General features: G+C 36.8%; 1 protein-coding gene across 6 annotated transcripts in view; it reads left to right on the top strand.

Moving 5' to 3' along the window:
• PRKACB (protein kinase cAMP-activated catalytic subunit beta) overlaps positions 1-23,303 on the top strand; it is a 76,079-nt gene extending 52,776 nt beyond the window's left edge. For 5 of the 6 annotated variants that reach the window (XM_054210560.1, XM_054210562.1, XM_054210557.1 and 2 more), the window contains exons 2-10: positions 3,094-3,155; positions 4,109-4,237; positions 7,933-8,031; positions 9,051-9,133; positions 9,666-9,792; positions 12,064-12,159; positions 14,604-14,726; positions 16,793-16,957; positions 20,986-23,303. In XM_054210560.1, coding sequence (XP_054066535.1) covers positions 3,094-3,155; positions 4,109-4,237; positions 7,933-8,031; positions 9,051-9,133; positions 9,666-9,792; positions 12,064-12,159; positions 14,604-14,726; positions 16,793-16,957; positions 20,986-21,111 — 1,010 coding nt within the window. In that variant the 3' untranslated portion in view covers positions 21,112-23,303. The remainder of the gene's footprint in view (positions 1-3,093; positions 3,156-4,108; positions 4,238-7,932; positions 8,032-9,050; positions 9,134-9,665; positions 9,793-12,063; positions 12,160-14,603; positions 14,727-16,792; positions 16,958-20,985) is intronic. The other variant, XR_008467900.1, reaches the window with a different exon arrangement.
• The last annotated feature ends 342 nt before the right edge of the window (positions 23,304-23,645 follow it).

Here is a 23,645-nt window from a genome sequence, read left to right as displayed (position 1 = left end):
TTCTGGAGTGGGGAGGGGAACGGGTGAAATGTATTTGTGTTTTCTATGTGTTTGTTGTGGAAATGCATAAAACTTTTTTTTTTCTTCTCTTTCTTTCCTCTCTTCATCATCTCATCTGTGTGGGTGAATGTTCCTGCAAACCTTTGGGGAACCTATAGAGACTTTTGGTATGCTCATTCCTTCATTAGTGCCCAAAGTCATGGATGCTAGGAACAGTTTAAAGACTCGAAAAGCAAACAAGAGTCACATTGTAACAATGTAAAGTGGCTAAAAATGTGCACTTGTGGGAAAACTTCTAAGTCATCATCTAATAAACCTATTTGTTTGCATCACCACGATAATACCAGTGGCCGTTACTATCTAGTTGGTGTAAATTTTGATTGTGTGCTCGAAAAGCAGAAATGAAATGTGTTCTCCCATAGCAAGAGCTAATGTTTTGTGATCAAGATATAATTTTCGGAAGTACCTATCCTGTTTCAAATTCTAAGTCCTATTTTCAGAAGTGCCTCAAGTGTATATGCTTAAGTTGCCTAAATTCTATTTGAAATCACCTGCTGAATTGTATTGTGGTGTAGGAGCCCAGGTGATCTCTGAAAATGAGAACCAGGCCCAATTTGGCCCACTTTCTCTTTAGGAAGGAAATGTAATTCTAATAAAACACCACAGAACATGACACTGTTTTTAAAAGATAGCTATTTTAAGATAAATGAGTGCCATTAGGTAGGTTTATTTTGAAAATACATGTTCAATGCTGCTTTCCAAGAAAAGAACGCAAAAGTAAAGTAGAGTAAGGTAGAAGTTTTGTTGAAGGAGAGCTTGTGGCTTATTGATATTCTAGAAATGAGATATTTTTCTCATGCTTCCACACTTTGAGTATTTCCAGCTGGATCACATTTTTTTCATAAACAGCATTCTTTATTCCGTAAGTAGAACGGAGACAGAGATGACTACATGTAAATGTCATCGTATATTTTTATAAATACTGAACAATTATATTTCAGTGCAAAATATGTGGAAAATTAAAATATTTTTTATCTGAACAATGGAGATAGCACGAGGGATGTTTAAGACGCACGTACTGTAATAATATGAGAAAAAAAAGAAACCAATTATTTCATGTTTAGGTTGTGCTATATAGTGTTAAAGTTAACAACTATTTCTAAGCTACAGCCACTTAAGTTTGAAGGCTCAGCTTTTTTGTAATCTTAATGATCATCCCAGGATTTTTTCTTGTCATTAAGAGAAAATAATGTTCATGTCACTTTGACAGAAATTGATGTTTAAAAAACTTTATTGATAGTTTTCACTTTCTCAAGTCATCTCTGTTCTAATGGAAGAAGGATCATCAGGCATGAATTTGGACATGGTTAGCTTCCCTTTTTTGTGTTGAGAAATTATTTCATGCCACAGGAAATCCTGTCCTTTTCTGAAATTGGGATCATTAAAAGTCATTACATGAGTAACCCCCATAATTCAAAAACAATGGAAATATTTTCCCCATACGGGATGAATATGTCAAACATTTTACTGATTATCCTACTGAAATATTTTTAACTCTAAGTTTTAATGCCAATTAAAAAAATTTCCTTTGATATAAACTATGTTTTTCTTACTCTACTTCACCATAAGTTTAGGGTAATAAATATTTTCCTCGTCTCTGATACTGCTTGTCTCTCTTAAAATAAAATTTGTGGATATCTGCTGTGGATAACTGAGTGGATATCATGCTTTAAACACTTTTCTGACCTTGAGGTCTGCCAGAACTTTTGACAATCTTTCTGAAATTTCTATTCTATTGGTGTTGCTCCATTATAGAGCCAGTGATGGTGGGAGCCATAAACTTCCCTTGAGTATTTTGTGATAGTGGAGTCCCATAGCGCACTTGGCAGGGCGGCGGGGAACAGGCAAAACAAAAAAATTCACGAACAGCCTTCTCCAGGGCTGCCATTACTTTTACTGCTGCTGCAACTGTCCTGGTAATAGAAGAGTGATAAGAGAATTTTTGAAAAGGTCTCTGTGTAGACACTAGTATTCTCTGACAAGTACAAAAGAAATTCTGATTCATCAGGTGACTGTTTACAATCCCTTGTAAACCTAATTTTTTATGACCATCAGAAGGTAAAATACAATTGCTAACATATTTATTTCTAGATATTGACCAGAATAATCTTGGCACATTGCTTGAGTATTTTTAGAAATTGCTTGTGGCAGAACATCGCAGTACAGAAAATCCACTGTTATTAACACTATATTATGTGAAATGATTCAGAGAACACAAGAACAGCATATTTTCTTCTTGATTCTGTTACTCTTTCAGAACCACAGCAATGTCTGAAACTCCTCCCGATTATGACTGTGCATTAAGTAATCTGTATTGATCTGGCTAATAATTGATATAAAAAAAAAATAGAACAGCTGAAAGACGATCTGAACAAAATATGTTGGTGCACATTTTAAACAGTCATACAGAATTTTGCTGTTATACATTCCTTCAATTTCAATGGAAAATCAATATAAAAAATATATTCTCTGACTGTGGGCATGCCTAATGTGCAGTGTCGTTGTAGCCCTGTGCTTTGTCTTTGCTTGCTTCTGCTGTCCATTTGGTACTTGAGCTTGCAAACAGCCTTTAAATAAAGGTGATGGGGGGAAAAAGCAATGAGATTGACATTACGGTCAATCAGTTGAAAGAAAATGTAACTTTTATTTAACAAAAATAGATAAAAAGTCTGTCTTTGTGGAATGACTATTATAAATGTCAGGTGTTTGTGTTTTTTTCCCAGTCAAATTAAGAGCATCTTACATCACCTTAAAGCCTGCTTGCGTATACAGTTTTGTGAGTTATTAGAGCTGATGTAGTTTAAGTAATTTGTGTAGAATGATGTAGATACTCCAGAAAGCTTAGAGACCACCTGGAGATATTGTAGAAGTTCTAGAGGCATTGGTGCTTGCTTTTATACACGGTGAAAATTGCATATTACAAGTTGAAGAAATAAGTTAATAATGAAGCTTACATATCTTACTAACAAAGCATCTCCATTGCATCCGTGATGAATTACATTGATTAAAATGCACTTGTTTTTCTGTTTTCAGTGAAAGAGTTCCTAGCCAAAGCCAAAGAAGACTTTTTAAGAAAATGGGAAAGCCCCCCTCAGGTACCAGTCATTTAAGCATTCAATAATTTTCTCAGTTGCATTTTTTTGTTGATGTTATCAGTGTGTTATCAGTCTGTAATGACCGGTGCAGAGAAGAGAAATATGTTTAATGCAATTTCTAAAGGCCTTTCCATTTTTAAGGTCAGTTTTGTCATTGAAGTTCATCAACAAAGGCTCTCGGGTCTTCTCCGGATTTGAGCTGATGAAATGCTCATACTGAACAACAGCTTTCTCTTACTGAGAATGATGTTCACCATCAACATGACAAGACTTAAAAATCTATTGGCAGGTTTTAGCTGGCTTTTTATAGCACAGAGTGTTGGCACATCTGTAACTTGCCCTGTTTAATTATTTCCCCCATGGTATTAAGGGGAATTAAGAGCATTAAGTCTACTGCATGGGGCTTGGGGGCAGGTTAAGGAGCTTGTTAGAGAGAAATCTTTTAAAAGTTAAACTTGGGGTTTTGGGAAGGGTCATTGTTGTTTTTAAAGCAGCATTTGAAACACTATGGTAATGAATATCTGAGAAAATTTACTCAGTGATATACGTTCCAGACAACTCTCATGTAGAGCTGTCTCCAGAGCCTGGGGTTTTTCGCATGTTCTAATATTCTTGTTTGTGAAGCGTGAGGGGGTTATTTATTTGCATCTTGAATTCATGATCGGTTTACTCCTAAATATTTCTTACTAAGCATGTGTCATCTGTATGGACAAATTATAGAAGTGTTGATACAAATCAGTTAAGTCTTTTTCTATTTTAATGAGTGCAATATAAAAATCTCTTGCTAAAATTTGCCAGGCATGAAATTATAACAGCAGTAATGTTGGCTATAGTTGTCTTTAGTAAATATAATTTTACTCAATTTTCTTTCATAAATGAATTCTGTTCATACAGTTAAAATTGTCTTTGGGTATTAAATGATAAATGATGTCATTATATTCTTGTACATGTAGAATACTGCTGGCCTAGATGATTTTGAGAGGCAAAAAACCCTTGGAACAGGATCATTTGGGAGAGTTATGATGGTGAAACACAAAGCCACAGAACAGTATTACGCTATGAAGATACTGGACAAACAGAAGGTTGGTGTAATTTGTGCTGGTTTTTGTGGTACAAAAGTTTGATGTGGACAAAGATCTGGTAACTGTCTGAACTTCGTTGCACTTACTGTGCTTTTTTGCTTATCTCACTTGAATACTGGTAATACTTTAAACAGTTGACTTTCTTTTTTAGGCAGCAGATTCAGTTGTTGGGATTGTGTAGAATTCTTACAATGGCCAATAACATTAATGGTGAGCTAAAGAGGTTCTAAGTAGTATCCAAGGCATTAATTAAATGTTATCAGTTAAATTCTTTGCTTACCTTTTGTAAGGTAGCCTATATATTCTTTGGCAATAGCAAAAGGTAGTGCTCTAGTTAAAATAAAGGAATAAATAAATACGCTTTTGCAGGGTAGCTCAAAATTCTGGAAGACTCTTTGGATCAGAAGTTCTCAGAATTTTCATTTGTGAACCACAATTTAACAAATTGTTTGCACAAGTAATTTCTTTTCCATTCTTGATCCCATGAGTTATTACTTTTTGTATGCATAATTATATAATAATCCTGTTGCATCTTGAGTAACTGCATAGATAGAACAGTAGTCTCTCTCTCCCGGAACAGCTGTCACGTAATAGACGTTTTCTGTGTTGAAAACTTAGGTGCAGTAGTCTGAATCTGTATTGTTACTCCAGCCTGATTTTTTTAACAGCTTATTACTCTTATATTAAGTAAGTGGTGTCATTTGATAAAGTTTAAATTTGAAATAAAATAGAATTCCAAAACTCTTAAGTATTTTTAAGAAATGTATCGGTACAGTTAGTTTTTAATGGTTTTGACAAGTTTTTCAGACGTACATTATTTAGATTAGTAGATTGTAAGGTTCTCAATATAAGAGCTGCTCTTATAAGGCAGTATACAGAACTTTGCTGCAGTATAACAAAGATCATATTAAGAAAATATTAATCTGGCAAAGAGAACTTAATAATCAGCAACTGACAAAATGAAAGTCAGCATTGCCGCAATGTGGGCTCTTGCACTTAAGCATTATTAAATTCCTGAGTAATTTTGTATAATGGAACTATGACAGTGACGTAATCAAATTGTTTTCCCTGAGTTGCAGTTCCAGTATTCTTTGTGTATGATTTGGGGTCCTGGAACTGGAATAATGTGTCATTTAATTAAAGACAGCTTTATAATGGCCAGACAAGAAGAAACTGAAGTAAACTTAACTTTTAGTGTCAATTCTGGCATTTTTTTTTTTTTTTTTTTACTTGGAAAAGCTTAATTTTTTGCAACTTCAGAATTCTCCTATAACAATGGTTTCTAACTTCTATTTTAAAAAAAAATACGATTGAATTAAAAAGACATTCCAACATAGCACAACTGAAAGAGAACCCAGACTATTTGCACCGATGTGAAAATTTACCTCATCACTACTTCAGTATGGCTGGTGGCATCCCGCAGGGAGTGTTGCTGTAACACGAGGTGTGATGAGCAGCCCACTGCTGCACAGAGACCCCAGCGTCAAATTTCAGATTTTCAACTGTTTTTTCTTTGAACCCTTTTTCATGAATAGCTGAGTCTTTGTCACTGGAGCAATTTAGGAAGTTACATCTTACTTCAGAAAGTTGCCATAAAAATAGTCTGAGGATTTAAAAAAAAAATGTTAATTAAACTTGTTACTACCTCTCAGCCTAAAATAAATTGGAAAGCCACAGATATAAAGTTATCTGGTAAAGCAAAAGATCACATTTTTAATGATTGCAGTGGACTTGCAGTAAAAGATTCACAGGATTAAATATGTTTGCATCCACGTATCGGTCTTCTATTAGAAAATCAGATGATTTAGTCTATAATCAGAAGTCTGAAGTGTTCCTTTATGAAATACAACTCAACTTAGCATATATAATGGTATATTTATGTATTATATTAGCGTTCTGTTAGTATCTTGTATTAATTGATCAAAAAGTAGGAGATGGTTTAGGGAGAATGCATTTCTGTCACTTTGTATATTATAGAAAGCATATAGGTGTCTGAAATTAGGCAGTGTGCTTATAATTTTTCATTTACATTTCACTCGAAACAAGAGAAAGCATATTGTGGGTCCCTTTGTTATCCAATCTTATACTTGGTTTATCAGGATATGGAAAAAAAAAAAAGTAATAGATGTAGCCAATAGTTCTGTGTGTAGGGTTGTTATTCCTTTCTCTGCCTTGATTTAGGAAGGCCGAAACATAACATTGCTGTGGCTAGTTTCTTTACGTAATTGCTTTTGTAAAGAAAATTTTGTTAATTAAAGCTCCGACACAAACAAGATGTTGGAGAATCTGCTGTTACCAGGTACTGATTGATCTACGGGAAGCTGTCGTTGAACGTGCCCTGAGCTCAAGCTTAAATGTGAGCAAAGCCGTGTTATCTGAGGCTCCAGTTTGATGTGATGAAGTGTTAAACAGCAGCTTCAGCCTGTGGTGTTGCTGCCATCACCCTCCAGTGTCTAACCAGCAGAAGATGCAGGGAGGGTGGTAAAGTCTTGTCCGGCATTGCAGCTGAACGCTTCACAACAGCATATTAAAACCGTAGCTTGCTTTGATGGCCAAGATCATTCCAGTACCATAGCATTTTAGGGATGAAGGGGATACTTCCCACAAATGAGCTGATCTGAGCAAAAATTTTATTTGTTGCTAAAGATCCATGATTAAAAAGAAACTTAATATTTTTAACTCAGTATTTCTTTTGCAGTGGTTTGGTTTTTTTTTTATAGGTGCTACCTTTTGCATATAAAAGTTGAATTTAAACACGGTTTCAGTCAGAGTTGGAATATCTTGGTTATCTGTTATTTATAGCAGTTGGATTTGATTTCCGAACATGGAAAAACAGACTTGTTTTGATCACTCTTGCACATTTTCTGCATATTTCCTACAAAAAAAACATAACTTGGAAATCATGCCATTCTCAAAATGAGATATAGATGAATTTTGCAGTAGGGATTAAGTAAATGGAAAGAATTGATTGTGCAACATTGGGGTTCAATACAAGGAAACCAACTGTTAATTACTGAGAGAGCAATGATCAGAAATCTGCCACTTGCTGCCTTGTTAGCAGCATAACATTATAACGGATTCCAAGAAGGTGGCATTTAATTTTTTTTTTAATACTTTTGCTAAGCAGTTTGCTAAGCAAAAGACCCATTGAAAGGTCTAGCAGAAGGAACTATTGTTTATAAGAACGGAAATTTTGAATTTGTGTTCTCTGTAGTCTTCTCCTCACTAATGTGTGAGCTGTGTAGAACAAGTCAGTTTGCTACTGGTCACACATAACAAAATTCACAATGAAATGTGTCTGACAGTTTCCTGCCTTTCTTAGCAAAGGGTCCAAAGATCAAATGGATTTTATTGAACTGTTATCTTGCTGCAAAAGTATCTCCATTACAATCACAAACAATTCTTAAGAAAATTTAAAGAGATGTTTTCCTTACTGATTTCTATACTCAGCATGTAGTAGGAAACACTGTTTCTAGTGTTTTCTAATGCAAACCATATTGCATGAATATTACTCTTTAAAATGTTGTTAGACTTCTTAATCCTTTCTCGGCACTGTTATTGTGCTAGTAATCCATAAGGTTTTTCATTATCTGTAAAGTTACAAGCTTGTTTTCAACTAATTGTTTTGCACTGAAAAAATTATCCATAACTATAAAATGTCACACTTAAACTGAAGATTGTTTTTTCTCTCCCAGGTTGTCAAACTGAAGCAAATAGAACACACACTGAATGAGAAAAGAATATTACAAGCAGTGAACTTTCCTTTCCTTGTAAAACTGGAGTATTCTTTTAAGGTAATCACTATTTTGAAAGTAGTTGTTTGGGTTTCAGGGAAAGAGATGCTCAAACTTTAGATACTAAAACATTTAACTTCTACAGTACAATAGTTTAACTATTTTTGTTTTCAAAGATGCTTCGCTTGGCACCGTTGCCAGGAGTCCTTGCAGTTGTGGGCACACTTGCACGCACCTCAGTTCACCAGGTGATGATTGAAAGGATATCTCCAAATAAATAAATAAAAATTAAATTAAACTCTTAGAAATTTCCCCTGTTTTGGGGGGGGAAACTGGCTTCTGTATACAGCAGGGAGCTTTTAGGCATCAGTCTGTCTTTGAGAGAAACCAAAGCATGTATTTCTGTACCAATATATGGTAAATTTGTAGCTGTTCTGCAAATTTTTCCTTGAGATTTATACCTGCGGCAGGTAGGTCTTAATGACAGTCTAAACCATGAAGGAGAGAACTTTGAGGTTAGCTTCCGATTTCATGACAGTATGTGCTAGTCAGTCTGTAATGAAATTGAGTCTTTTCCTAATCTATAGTGTGGTAGGTGTCCTCTGTGTATTTCCTTCTTCGTTTTCTTTTACTTTTTTTTCCTTTTTAATACCATTTAAAATGAACAAACATGTTCTACCTTAATCTTTACGGTTTTCGGGTTTGGGGCTGGGGCTGTGGGAGATGACAAACCTCAGGTTGTCAGTTTCGAATTTTGAAGAGTGCAAGGTCTTGTCTTGCACTAGGCATCTTATCCTCTCTTCCTTCAGGGTACTTACACACCATTCTGTGTCTAGAACTCACTAATTATCTTTATTTAAATTTACTTTAAAATAGATTTTTTTGAGGTATGTGATGCTCCTTTTGTCACGCGTCTGTACTTTTTTGAGAATTTCTAACTGTGTTGCTTTGTATTTGTTAAGGTCATTGGATGGCTACAATTTTTCATTTTCATTCTTTAACAAAATATACTCTATGTAGGAATTACAGAGACTATAGGATGCCTAATATGTATTTTGTGTGTTTACATGCTTCCTTAGGACAATTCTAATTTATACATGGTAATGGAGTATGTTCCTGGTGGTGAAATGTTTTCACATCTAAGAAGAATCGGAAGGTTCAGGTAAGAGTATTAATGACATTATTCCTTTAAAAAGGCTTATGTCGCTAATTTGGGAAGAGGGTTTTATAAAATTTGTCAGTATTGAAGAAAAAATTCTGAAGGGGTAAGTGCATTTAATTTACCCCTCTTTCAGTGGATTTAACTAGTCAGGCAATGAAAAAGTTGTAATTATTTCTTATTTTTCAGTTAGTTAAAGCAGGCATTTGTGATCTGCGCACAATAGAATCTTGGAATTCCTATGCATATTGTCACTGAAACTGACGATAGTTTCTAAAAGTAAAATTTAAAGTTTAAGCTCTCTATTGTGGGATGTGATTTGCATGTGTATTTTAGCTGCAAGACTTAAATTAAATTTAGGGAATAAGTGTATAAATTCTAAGATGTTTGCTGTTTGTGCTTTTTTCTTTTTCCTGTTACACAGTAAAAGAACCAGTTAAAAGATAGTTAATTTGTCTGTCCCTGGCAGTTACATGGTTGTTTTAGTATCTTAGCATAGTATCGGGGTACTTAATGTTCTTTTAATTCTTCACAGTGAACCACATGCACGGTTTTATGCAGCTCAGATAGTGCTAACATTTGAGTACCTCCATTCATTAGACCTCATCTACAGAGATCTAAAGCCTGAAAATCTTTTAATTGATCAGCAAGGATACATCCAGGTATGATATTCTTCATATATTTAGGGAGTGGAGTCTTGTGTAGGGTTAGGTACTTCTAGTAAATGTGTTTAGAATAAATGGTCTGAAGCTGGTTGGCATGTTAGCATGTATTCAGGGAGCATTACAATACCCTGCTGCTTGCTTATGGTTAAAACCATTGGATTGTCCTCCCTCTGACTAAAATTAGGTATGCGCAATGGAGCTCTCTGCAGTGGAGCGAGTTGTCAAGGTTTCCCTTGGGGTCTGTGGTGAGAAGTAGGTGATTACATGGCTCTGTTCATCTGACCTATTTTATACCTCTGCCCTAGAACAAGACGGAAGGTGCCATAAAATGTCTGGTTCTCTGCATTGTCTAAATAAGCAGTTTAGGATAACCAGCTTGGATGTGAACACTGGCACTATGGTACTTAATTTTGGTTAGATGAATCCTACCCTTGGAGAATCCTAACTTTCTCAGCACATCTGGAGTAAGAGCTGAGTTGAGATCAGATCAGGATTGCAGTGCTGCAAATGATGACTTTGTTTTTACAGCAGCCTCTCACAGCACCTCCTCATTTTCCGTTTTTGTGCTTTTGTTTTTGCTCTAAATGGCAAAGGTGGTATAGAGGAACAAGCACTCTGCAATGCTTTGCAGTCCTTAAACTATAGAAGCTCTTCTTTCCTCATTGTGTCACCTTTTGCCATAGCAGAATCTAACAGGAAAATACATAATAAAAATGTTTGAGTGAATTGGAAAGGAGTCGTACCTTAGGTTGTTTATAACTGTGAAATAATTTTGCGTGGAGAATAAAATAACACTGTAGGGAGAAGAGAAATAGAAGTTCTATTAATGTGTTTAGGGAGCACCATTAACGTCAAGCTATGACTGGCTTTGTCCAGAACTGGTGACTCTATATGCGCCAGTGTGTTTTTGTGGTGGTGGGCAAACTGCAAACGCTGATGTGTCCAGCAGTCCCTCTTCCCGTGCGAGGCTGCTTCGATTCTGCTTCTGAACAGAGGGGGGCGTTTGTCTTCATATGTTGATACTGCAGCTCCAATTAAATTTTGTTTAGGAACTCCATTCATTTTCTTTTTGAATTTTAAAGCCATTACCGTTTGTCCCATGTCTGCAGTATATTCTTCTTATGTAGACTGATGTGCATTCAAAAACACAGAACTGATTCTTTGCTGACTGAAGCAGGTCTGTTTAGTCAGCACGTCACCCTCTCCATTCAGTTCCAGCTGTGATTGCTGTTGTTTCTACCAAAAATGAAGCAAAAGCTGCCTTGATAATTTGGAGTTTGGCTTGTTAAAACGTGACATTCGTGTATCAGAAACATCAGCACATGTTATTGCATAATTAGCAATGATTATCATTGTGGTAAACTATATTTTCCCAGGGAATGGGTTGAAAATGATACCAGGAAGGAGGAAACAAAAGAAACAGATCCCCAAACAAGCATAGACTTGGTATCTTGAAACTGATCCCAGAATTTCACATGTAACTCCCTGGCCTCCATATCTATTCCACAATACAGTCCAGGAAAAATCACAGAGAGGAAGATACTGCATACAGAGTTCTGAAAACTTACTGCAGAAAACATGACAAGTGAAATGAAGAATTTATAATGGCCAAGAACTTGCCATTTGTGAATACATTTACCCCCCCGCTCCCCCAGTCCTCAAATAAACAAGCTTGACTCCGGTGATGCTTTCAGAGATGTTCAGAACCAGAAGTTACTGGAAGACCTCTTTTATGTTGTCTTATTCCCACACTAATTTTACGTATAACCTTTATACATTTATGCAATAAAATTCTAAATTTACAAGACTGGCGGATATCTTGACCCTTTTTGCGATTCATTTATTTGTTAACTAAGGATAAGATAAATAACTTGTTCATATTCATGTTCTTTAAACTTTCATCAGTATAAACAGTCTGATGTGAATAGTATAAGAAAAATTATCAATGTAATTGCAGTACATGTGGAAGATTAGTAAGACATAGTTCCCACTGATTTTTTAAATTATAAATAGGAGCTTGTGTCAGGGGGAAAATACGTGTTTTGTGTTATTTATCGATTTCTATCATGAGAAACCTTCTATCTGTCTGCATTAGAAGTACCAAAAGGACTGGCTACTAAACGTGCATTTGACTGTATGATACTATGTGATTTGAGAAACGAATTTTTACTCTGTATGAAATAGTTTTCCAAAATATTTCAGAAGTACTTAATTTTAAATTTGTTTGTAGAAGTGCACTTACAGTCAACTTATTTCTTCTGATCACAGGTCACGGACTTTGGCTTTGCAAAAAGAGTAAAAGGAAGAACTTGGACGTTATGTGGGACTCCAGAATACCTGGCACCTGAAATAATTCTCAGCAAGGTACTTCGTCGTCTTGTTCAGCCATGCATTTGATGCAGTTAAAACTTAGCATCCAATTATTAAGCTCTGAGGGATAAGCAATTGCTGATACTTAAACTCAAATCTTGACTAGACAACTCCTTATGAATTATACAAAATGCAATACAAAATTGCATTGTAAATATTTTGTTAGTATACTAAAACTTACTTCAAAGCATGGATTTTCACATAACTGTACAGAACTTTCTACATATGCTTGCCATTTAACTTGGGTAAAAAAGTATTTAAAGAATCTGTAATTAGTTTTTTTTTAACTAGCATCAGAACAGCAGATCTGAATGATTACATTCTGAAGTGTTAACAGACTAGAACAGGAGCTCCAGAGGTAACAAGAACCACATACTGGATGAATCAGTAGTCACAGAATCATAGAGCAGTTTGGGTTGGAAGTGACCTTAAGGGTCATCTAGTTTCAACCACCCGCCCTGGGCAGGGACACCTCCCACTAGACCAGGCTGCTCAAAGCCCCATCCAGCCTGGCCTTGAACACTTCCAGGGATGGGGCATCCACAACCTCCCTGGGCAACCTGCTCCAGTGCCTCACCACCCTCACAGCAAAGAATTTCTTCCTAATATCTAATCTAAATCTCCCCTCTTTCAGTTTAAAACCGTTACCCCTCCTCCTATCACTACGCTCCCTGATAAAGAGTCTTTCCCCCATCTTTCCTGTAGGCCCCCTATAAGTACTGGAAGGCCACTGTAAGATCTCCCATGAGCCTTCTCTTTTCCAGGCTGAACAACCCCATCTCTCTCAGCCTTTCTTCATAGGAGAAGTGCTCCAGCCCTTCTCTGGACCCGTTCCAACAGGTCCACGTTTTCCTTATGCTGGGAGCCCCAGAGCTGGATGCAGTACTCCAGGTGGGGTCTCACCAGAGCAGAGCAGAGGGGCAGAATCACCTCCCTCAACCTGCTGGCCACGCTTCTTTTGATGCAGCCCAGGATGCGGTTGGCTTTCTGGGTTGCAAGCGCACATTGCTGGGTCGCATTGAACTAACACCCCCAAGTCCTTCTCCTGAGGGCTGCTCTCAATGCATTCTCTCCCCAGCCTGTATTTGCATCTGACCCAGGTGCAGGACCTTGCACTTGGCCTTGTTGAACTTCATGAGGTTCTCATGCGCCCACCTCTCAAACCTGCCCAGGTCCCTTTGGACATCCCTACCCACTAGTGTGTCAGCCGCTCCACACAGCTTGGTGTCATCGGCAGACTTGCTGAGGGTGCACTCAATCCCACTGACAAAGATGTTAAACAGCACCAGTCCCGGTACCGACCCCTGAGGAGCGCCACTCGTCATTAAATAACTAGTTGCAGAGTGTTTCAGGTTTAAGGCACTTTACGTGAAATCAAACATGACAAACCTCTGGGTTTACACATAAAGTACATGCAGTCTAAGCTTACTGTTGATCATTTTGTGTCTGGAACTTGCACTAAGTGTTCGAACATAGAAGAAATACTATTTATCGTATAGCTGTTCCGCTGAACCCTTTATGTTTTGCGAAGGAAAAATATCCTTATAGGTTAGGGAAGTGCTTATGATATAAACAATCATTAATGTTAAATTATGCATTTAATATGTGGTTTAATTAAATCCCCTTTGCAGGTCTTTAAAAGTAAACCGATGTATTTTTTTTTATTTGGGGAGAAAGTGTTCATTATTTGCAGACTTTTTGCCCCTATGCAGCTAAAGCAGCAGAAGAAACTGCAACGTGTCTACTACCAATTCTCCATAGTAGATTTTTCAGGGAAGACAGTCTTAGCCCCGAGCTTTGTAAAAGATGTCAGAGAGCACAAATAAAATTGATAGGGTTGGTGGGGTTTTGTGGTTGGTTATTTTTTCTTTAATATTAAATAGGATTTACTGATGATTTTATGTTCAGGCTTTAAAGATCAGGTCATAAATGACTATAACAGCTAATAAACTAAACTTTTAAGCTCTCGTAGCTAGTTTACTAAATATGAAAATGAATGTTCTGAAATGTGGATAATCTAGCAAAAAGGTGATGGTATACAAGATAGGAAGTGTTGTTATATTTAATGAAATATCTAAGATTTGAAAGAAGCTTCAATCATTCTGTAACAAGATTATTTTTACTTTAAATAATTAAATAAACAAATAGTGCCCATTTCTGTCAGTTAGGGAGTTTTGTCACATCAGTGTAAAGACATCACTGAAGCTCAGCACAGGAATGTGTGCAAAATGTTTCACTTTCATCACTGTTTCACCCATCACTGTATTAGGTTTTAAGTAAATTGCTGTTGGGATCTACAAGCTTCATTTTGGTTTGAACTAGGCTGCAAGTTCCGTATGAAACAAGCAATAATGCATTTGCTTTCTTTGTATTCCATAGATGAATACCTTAAACTATGTTAGAAACGTACTAGCAGTGGTATTTCTCACTTTATCTAGGGTTACAACAAGGCAGTGGATTGGTGGGCATTAGGAGTGTTAATCTATGAAATGGCAGCTGGATATCCCCCATTCTTTGCAGATCAGCCCATTCAAATTTACGAGAAGATTGTGTCTGGCAAGGTGAGTGAAGGCTCTGTGTATTTTCGCAAACGCAGGTTTTTTGTCTTTGCAGAACGTGGTTTTTGTGTGGAGTAGATGCAGAATTTGCTGGCTACTAGGCAGTGAGCAGTTTGGAAAGAATATGGGGAAAAGTTTGTAATGTATACTTCTTAAGTGCAGACATTGTTGCAGTAATATTAAAAATCAAAGTTCTAAAAATCTGTTCCCTGCCTTCAAATTTGAAACGCAAGTTATTAAATTTACAGACATTGTGGTATTACATCTTTTATGCTTGGATAAAAATGATCCAACAACTATTTAGGTGTATGCATAATGAGCTTAGCTTTTTCTTTTCTAGAAGTATTTTTGCAGCTCTTGAGAAGCTCTAAAGAGTTTCCATAATTCATAGTAGGTTTCTTTACTCCTTTAGTCCTGTAGTTCAAGATGTGTCTAATGTTCTGTTCAGCTTTCATTGTTGCATAAGATTTTAAAAAAGTGTTTCCAACTTTTCCCTTTAATTTTTCATGAATATCTCTGTGTGCCAGGTAGCATGAAAATGTGATCATTCTGTCGGTTCTCCTTCTAGCCAGTGTTGTCTCTTCATGTTTCTTTGTGCTTACTTGAGTTGTTAAGGTTCTTCTCCTCCTTGTCCCTACATAAACACATGCCATGCCTCACCCTACGAACTTCTGTAATTCTAATCAAGAGAAATGCCTCAGTAGGCCCTGTGGTGCGCTGCAAGGAGATACATTCCTGTCTAGGATCTTATTCAAATCAAGAAGGTGGTTGAAGGCTGTAATACTGTGACCCTTCAGCTGTCTCGATGAATATATGGGAACTCGTTTATGAAGATATATTTTTAAAGAAATATTTATCTCCTAAACTAAAAAAACTTGGGCATTTTTTGCAATTCTGTCTAATTTGTTTGACATTTGTACCATTGATCATCTGCCTTCTTTACTGTGTCCGTGGACGGATGCTTGCAGAAACAGCACTGGACTTGAACTATGGAAACTAACATTCGGGTCTCAGTTAGCAGTATGTTCCCTTTATAACCTTAAGTCTTTCATTTAATCTACCTTATGCACTTAGTTCTCTGCTTAAAGAATGGAGTTAATATTTCCTTACTTCTCGCCCATCTAGATACTACATTCATAAAAACCTGTGAGTTTCTCATGTGCTACAGTAGAGCCATGTTGACAAGTGAACTGAAGCGGTGTCCTCGATTATCAGACCTCTTGATTTTTGCAACACCTTTTTATGTTAAATAATGGCATGTTCTGCATTTATGTCATAACTGATCAGCTAACTACAGGGAGTGTCAAATGCTGAACCTATGGGAATGACAAATACAACTTTCTGCCTCTTCTTTTTCCCCTTTTTTCTCTCGTCCATCTCAAATGGTGTCAGTAGATCCTTTGCTAGTAAAACCCTATGTAATTACATCCCATAAATCTTCTTCAAATATTTCTTAGAGAGGTTTGAATTAATTGTATTGGCAAGTCACTCGTGTGCTATCTTCAGACAGTGCTGTGTTATTTACGTAAGACTTTTGATGTTGGTGTATTTAGTTATCAGAAATAGATTACAGTACAGCATAAAGTTCCAGATTAAATTTTAACGATTGCTGAATGTTAAGTTATTTCCAATTATGTCTATATATTTATATGCTATATATATTCTCTGCTGTACTGTATCTCCTGTGTGCATGTGTGTATGTAATACAATCTAAGAATTTTTTCCTAGAAAATAGTTGAGAATGATCTGAGGTGAGACACCAAGTTAAACTTAGCTTTTTTTTTTTTCATTACATTAAATGAATATTTTTCCTCAACTCAATCAGATCTAGATTTCAGTTCAAAACCCAATAAATGCACAAGGTAGTGCTACTGATAAAGGCTCTGTGAAACGGAAATACATGTGCAACAATAATCATCTCTCTTTTCATGCATTCCTGCTTGATTTGTTTTTAGAGGGAGAACAGAGAATGGCCCTAATGTTTCCTTCTGTGTGAACGCTGTTTTATTTCACAGGGGGAAGAATCAAATTTTTATGTTGTTTTTAATGTTGTGGATGTATATTTTTAGGTAAGGTTCCCATCACACTTCAGTTCAGACCTAAAGGATCTTCTAAGAAATTTACTCCAGGTAGATTTGACCAAACGATATGGAAATCTCAAGAATGGTGTAAATGACATAAAGAATCACAAGTGGTTTGCAACTACAGATTGGATTGCCATTTATCAGAGAAAGGTAAGACCCTAGCCAATCAAAACTATTATACAGGTCTTTACGGGGTTGAAGTAAAATTTCTAATTATTCTGCTTATCTATCACTTTTAATTAAAGTAAGAAAAGGTGAAAGTAGTTCAATCTTCAACATTCTGAAGAGTTTATATTGATCGAATTATGTTTGTTTCTTGTTGGTATTTTATCCTGGACCTCTGTGCACGTTCGTGTTCTCCCAACAGGTGTTGTGCTGTAGTCTATTTCTGGAATATCTCAGAAGGAGCCATCTCCCGCCTCTCTCGCTTTTTATTTAACCCCTGCTATAGTGGCATCTATAAATACTCCTCCACAGCAGAGAGGAATCTGTTTTCCTTTCCAGCTAGTTCTTAGCAGTCAGGCTGTGCTTCAGTGTGGAGGAGCTCTAGCCAAAGCTGGAGCTTTTCTTTTTCTGCTAAAGAAGTATGCTCCCTCCTCCTTGTTCTTCCTTGATCTGTGATTGGGACAGGGTCAGATGTCAAGAGCGTCTACTCAGTCCTCACCGTCTACTGAGGAGTTTTTCCCTTCTGACGCCGCACTTGAATTGACTGCGGTTCCATAAGCTGCGGTAATGGAGAGAGCCCTGCTGAATGCTGTCTTCTGGCATTTGTTAGAATGGTTTTCTGCCCTGCTTTACCAACATGACTTGCGATGTGGTTTTTAGAAAGTCTGTGCCCAGTTTGCACCATGAACTTCAGGCTTGCATAGGAATGAAAGCAACAGAGAGAACTGAGAATATTTTCAGAGCACGAGCAGCCATTAACATATTGGTTTGAGAGGAGCACGTTAGTGGCTGCCAGGATGAGTGAAGCAGAGCTGTGAGAGGAAACTGAGGAAAGGGATGAGGATGATGACAGTTCAGTCTAGGTCTGTCTTCCAGTAGCTCCAAAGCTCCCTTTCGCCTTCAAGGTAGAGTCCAAGTTAAGTATCTGTATAGTAGTGAGTTACTAGAAACAGGTTCTTAAGAAATTATTTTTTCTCTCAGGTGCAACCTCTGAATTCTTTTTTTTTTTCAATAGACAACAATAAAAGACTAAAATAACTTCATTGGTGGTGTCTCAGAAGTCTCAGGTGGAGAAATAACTTTATGTCTAGATACTGGTAAAAGGTTAGAGTCAAGCGGTAACACGTCAAGGAACTGGTTGACGATGTTGAAATGCTAACAGCCTTGATTATAGAGGCATGAACTTTCGGCTGTAGCAGCAGTATGTTAAAGGCCAGACCTAAATACTAACAATAGTTTCTAAAAAGAAACTGGTTGTTTGGCTACATAAACTGACAGTACAGTTGTTGTAGTATTCACTAATGTATTAATTACTAGAAGACAGGGTAGAATTAACACATCTTGTATTGTTTCTATTTATTAAGTATAGATGTGTTAAGAAAAGATTCCCCATTGCAGAATTGTAATTATCTGTTCTTTGCTTTCTTAATGCCTGTTTACAGGGCAGTTTTATATGTGCTGAGTTTCATTCCCCAGTATGCCGTTAGGGGACACCCAGGCCCCATAATATTAAATCAGAGTGTTTTAATAGTGTACTAAATATTTTTAGCATTGCTAGTGCACTGCTGTAGAGAATTACTTTCACAGAAACAAGAAATATTTTAAAACGTGAACTAGTAGTACATTCAGAATAGCTATTACTAGTTTTAAAGGATTGTGAAAACTGATGTTGAGTAAGTTTGAAGCTCCTAATTATAAGGAATAAATATTGTAATACTAAGGGTCTGAAACAACAGCATGGGTTGTACTGTCATTTAAACAGTCATAGAAATACAGCAGTAAACTTTGGGTTTATACCAGGTTTTCACAATGGCTGTTACCACAGCCTGTATTTTTCTGAATAAACGTGCTGTTCCTTGGCAGCTAATGGAATGTGAATAATTTGTTGTGCTACAGTCATAAGTGAACCAGCCAATTACTTAATATTTCAGATAAGATGAAGTCTTGTTTTCTTTGTGTGTTTGTGTAGCTGTTGATTAAAATGCTGCCTGATAATACAGCTGTACTTAGGGCCAAACAGGTATTTCTACTATAAATCAGTGTTATCTCCTGCTATCTCTCTTTAGCGATTTTCTTAGTGAAGATAGTAGGAAAAAGTCTGAGGCATCTTATGTAAACATGTATTAAAATTCCAGCAGTAAATAAGAGATTTCTTGTGCCCTGAGCTTTGTTGTAAGGTAGTAATTGAAAATCAATTTGAGAAGACACAGAGACATAATTCAGGTAATGGTAAACGTGTGGCTTTGTGGGCTGGGTATGTACACAGGCTGTGTATTCTCTCAGCATAAATCGCCTAAACACATCTATTGTTTTAGGAACAAAAGGATACACGCATGACAATTGTAGCACATGCATGCGGAACTGTATGTAGCACTATACATGCAGAAAGTTGGTGTTATTTCTTGGGGTTGTATAGTGTTATCACCCAAAGTCAGCAGAGTTCAATTTGTATTAGTTAGTCTGTGCTGTACCTCTTTAATTTACTGATTCACACACACCTTGGTTTAAATTTGCATCACCTCAATAATTTTGCCTACCATAAAGGTGCATAACTCAGGCACCTGTCAGATGAGGAGGAGGACTGTGGTACTGATAATCATGCCTCCAACTCCAGTTTGCCCTAGCGCTGTTTCAGTAGAGTATCTCGCCTTCTCCCTGGTCGTCCGTTCTCTCTGGTTCCTTCCTTACCATCCATTCTTCATCTTTGCCTCCCATCAACCCCGAACTCTGCTTATTCCTTCTTTCAGCATGCAGTTGACTCTAAAATTTAGGTTATTTAAAAAAATAATTAAGCTTCATTTTGAACTATGAGGTGTGATAGACTAGGAGGATTAAGATTTTAATTAATATTAGCTGAGTGAAGGTGGAATTTAGTAGTCTGTTACCTAAAATAGCATTTAAGTGTCTGCAAGTTGGGAACAACTCCTTCTTCATTCTTTTTTCTTAATTTTTTTTTTTTCCCCCTGACTGTGTAGGGACAGTATAAGCTGTCAGCCAGTAAAAATGCAGGTATTTCCCTGCGCAGACCTGTGCCTTTGTTTAAGGTCATCTTTAGTTTAACTTCCAAGATGAGTAGAGACTGAAGTGCACCAGTTGGGACAGAGAGATTGAGACTGTGAAGTTGTAGCTAGACCCAAGGATTTTATTTTTGAGGTCAACCTCAAAAAGCTGCAGGTTCCCTAAACTTTAAGAAGCAGCAGTTAAGAGGGTCCTTGGAAGACGACTGGTTCCAATACCTGAGTGTGAATGGCTCACTGCCGTACAGGTGATGCGAGATGCGCCAAATCTCAAGGCTAATCGAGCCTGTATGTGGATTTGAGAGGATATGCAGGCAGTCTTTACCGGAAGGGGTTTTCCATCATTAATTGGAGCTGCACTGGCTTTCTGTACAATCTTTTAGTGACCCCTTCGAGCCATTGCTTGCCTCTCAGTTGCGACCTAGTTTTGAGAAGGCTTTCACTTCTCACAGTTAGGTCCTCGGAGGAACTTTGTAGGAGAAGCAGAACAAATTGTTTTAAACTTGTATTAGGTTAGTTTTTGTTTGGAAATAGGGGATTGTTGGTAAGTAGGAGGAGAGGGGTTCTAAACATCCCTGAGATTTTTGAGCAGTCTTGATGGCAATCAGTCTACTTCTCCGCTTCTGCCATGGCCGTGCGACTGTTAGAGGCAGCCCTCGCCACGCCGGGAGCTGCACCACACAGCTGATGGGCTGAGAGCAGGGTCTCCTCTGCAAGAAGAGAACTAAACTTTGAAGTGGAAATAATCTTTTACTGATGTTTGTCTGTGAGATATTTAGTCTTTTTCAATTTGGATTCCTACATCTAGGCCTGCACCTTCTTAGGCTGGTTTTATGTACGTGCCACGACTTTAAGGTGGTTCACTGTAATAGCAGTTTTCTTGGCAGGATTTGAGGAGTAATGGGAGTATTGTTGTGCTCATTATCACAGTGTTCAATCTAAAGATATTAGGCCAATAATATTTCACGTGCTTTTTTTTTTTCTCACGAAATACAGGTAGAAGCTCCGTTCATACCAAAGTGCAGAGGCCCTGGAGATACCAGCAACTTTGATGACTATGAAGAAGAAGATATTCGTGCGTCTCTAACAGAAAAATGTGCAAAAGAATTTGCTGATTTTTAGTAGGCGTAAGAGGACAAGATGACATCAGGGCTCACATTGGGATCTTTGCACTCTGTTAACAGATGAGGTGGAGCTGAGACCATCATATGTCAAAACAGTTACCTAGTTACTTCATTCCACAAAGCTGACTGAGGTCTTTATTGCCATCTTCCATGTGTGCAGTTTGCACCAACCCTTCTAACTAGGCACAATTAAGCAAGCACTGTTTGTGCAGTAACACAGAATAATAGACCACTTTCCTACTTAACTTTGGTTTCTGTCGTTCTTCGTTTCTGTGTATTGTTCATTTTCCCCCTTTAAAATGAAGTAGTTTTTTACCCAAGAACGCTCCATTTTATTTTGAATAATGTATTATTTGTGTGAGTGAAATGGAAGGTGTTGCGGCTAGTGTGATTTAGACTGAAGTGAAAGATAAATGTTGCTTCTAGTCTGTGCCAGCCAATAATTCTTGTCTGTCTTGTGTCTGATGCTACAATTTATAATAATTTTTTAGTAGCTCAGACTAAACCTAGCCAACATTTTTAGCATTTTTGAAGGTAGTATTTATCGCCATATAAATGTCTGCTAAATTAACTTAAAAACATTTCTCCTGGAGACTGACCAAAATTCAGTAGAATCAATTGGATGGCTTAAGTAGGGGACAGTAGCTAGACCCCGTGCCTTGGTTTTCTACATCCCTGCAGTTTTCGTCACTGCCTCCTTCCTTTGTATTTCCCACCTAGGCAGTAGGTAAATTGCCATAACCAGACTGTACCACGGAGAGCTTACAGTCTCGGGAGAGGGAGTAATTCCACCTGGTCTGGATTTTGGACCATATTTAACCAAGTCAACTTACCAGCATTTCAGTTGGCAGGTATGAAATGGCTTTTTAAGAACATGAACCCTAAACTCTTAAAAGGAAGTTTTGGTCAGTATTGTAGACAATATGATTCATTTCGATTCACTGGTTTTTTTTGTTTGTTGTTGTTTTGTTTTGTTTTGGGTTTTTTTAGGAAAAAAAAAAAAGCCAATATTTGGGCTCCCAAAGTATTCCTTGTTTTGAGCCTTTTTTGATTAAAAAAGGCATCCGTTAAAATCAAAACCACCACACCACAAAAAGCAAAATGCGCTCTGCCATTAGCTATGAAAAACAAATGGTTTAGCAAATGCAAAGTAATGTTCTAGATGCATTGCTGGATGAACACGGTTATTTTTTTGTTAGCTGTTAAGAATAAGAGGTAATTGCCAAGTTTTTATTCTGGTATACTATATTAGTAAACTGAGGATGGAGTACTGCTACAATCATTTTCTTTTTAATTACAGCACTTCATTCACGAAGAAAAGAGACAAAGTTTAAAAACTGCAACAGCTGGGTTTATTTTAGTTGCGTTGTGTCTTCATTTCTAACCTACTTTCTTTCAATCCAACAGAATGTATGGTCACACAGATATAAGTATTTGGGCTTAATTATGTTTTGTATACTCTCACCAACTGACTTAAAAGGTATTGCTACCATGTGCTAGCTTTGGGCACTTTTACACATTTATTTCAATGTTAATAATCAGTGGCTCAGCACTTTTTTGGGGGTTGCTTTTAAACTTATTCATAGTAGTTTTATTTGTACACTTGATTCTGGCTGTCTCAGTGACCTGTCTTAAAACAGCACATCTAAACAGTTGAAACTAGACTCATATTTTATGATAAATTTACATGCATACGAGGATGAATTGTTTTTAAACAAAAAAAGAGCTATCTTGATACATAGCCATTGTATTTGTTTGGATGTCAGTGCAAAGAAACCGCTGGCATTCCTTCCTTTTAATCTGTATGACACTCCTTTAAGAGAAGCCTTTGTAGACATTTTACAAAAGAGTATCAAACGTCCCATCCAACATTCTGTATGTTTAGGTTGTTGAGCATTTTTGCACAACGTCATTAGGAGGCTGACACTGAATGCAGTCTTTGTCCACCCATATTTACATATGTGCAAGAAAAGTATAAGATACTTTGCTGTAGCAAATTTTATGTAACAAAAATATATCGTCACATTAATAAATTTAAAGAAATCCTTTGTATGAAAATGTTAAAATCTTTTGTATTTCATTTAGACCAAGGACATGCTGCTGTATGCTAGCTGTATGCGATAAATTCTACAGTAACTTTGTTGTCGTTTATGAACTTTAAAAGATTTTAATAAATGTTGGAGATCACAATTTGATTCTGTTATGATTTTAATTTTTAATCATTACATTTATAATTCTAGTAAGGTTCCGAGATTTTTCTGTTTTGTAAAATACTGTAATCATTCATCTTGCGTGTACAATAAGACAAAAGTCTAGGAAATTGGTTCTGACATGTCTGTCTGATATCCAGATTAAATTCTACGTGGGCATAAGTGGAAAAGTCATCTTAATGCCATGATATTATGCTATTTTTTAATTTTATGAAAATCCTGTTAGAAAGTAAAACACTTTTCCAATATGGCATAATAGACTTCAGTATGGAAATGAGATTCTATTTTGGAAAAGGAGGGGAAGTGTGCAATTTCCAAGGCA

Source organism: Rissa tridactyla, chromosome 8 (genome assembly GCF_028500815.1).
Source record: "Rissa tridactyla isolate bRisTri1 chromosome 8, bRisTri1.patW.cur.20221130, whole genome shotgun sequence".
NCBI lineage: Eukaryota > Metazoa > Chordata > Aves > Charadriiformes > Laridae > Rissa > Rissa tridactyla.
The sequence above is the reverse complement of the archived record's forward strand: the minus strand, read 5'-3'. Positions and strand labels throughout refer to the sequence as shown.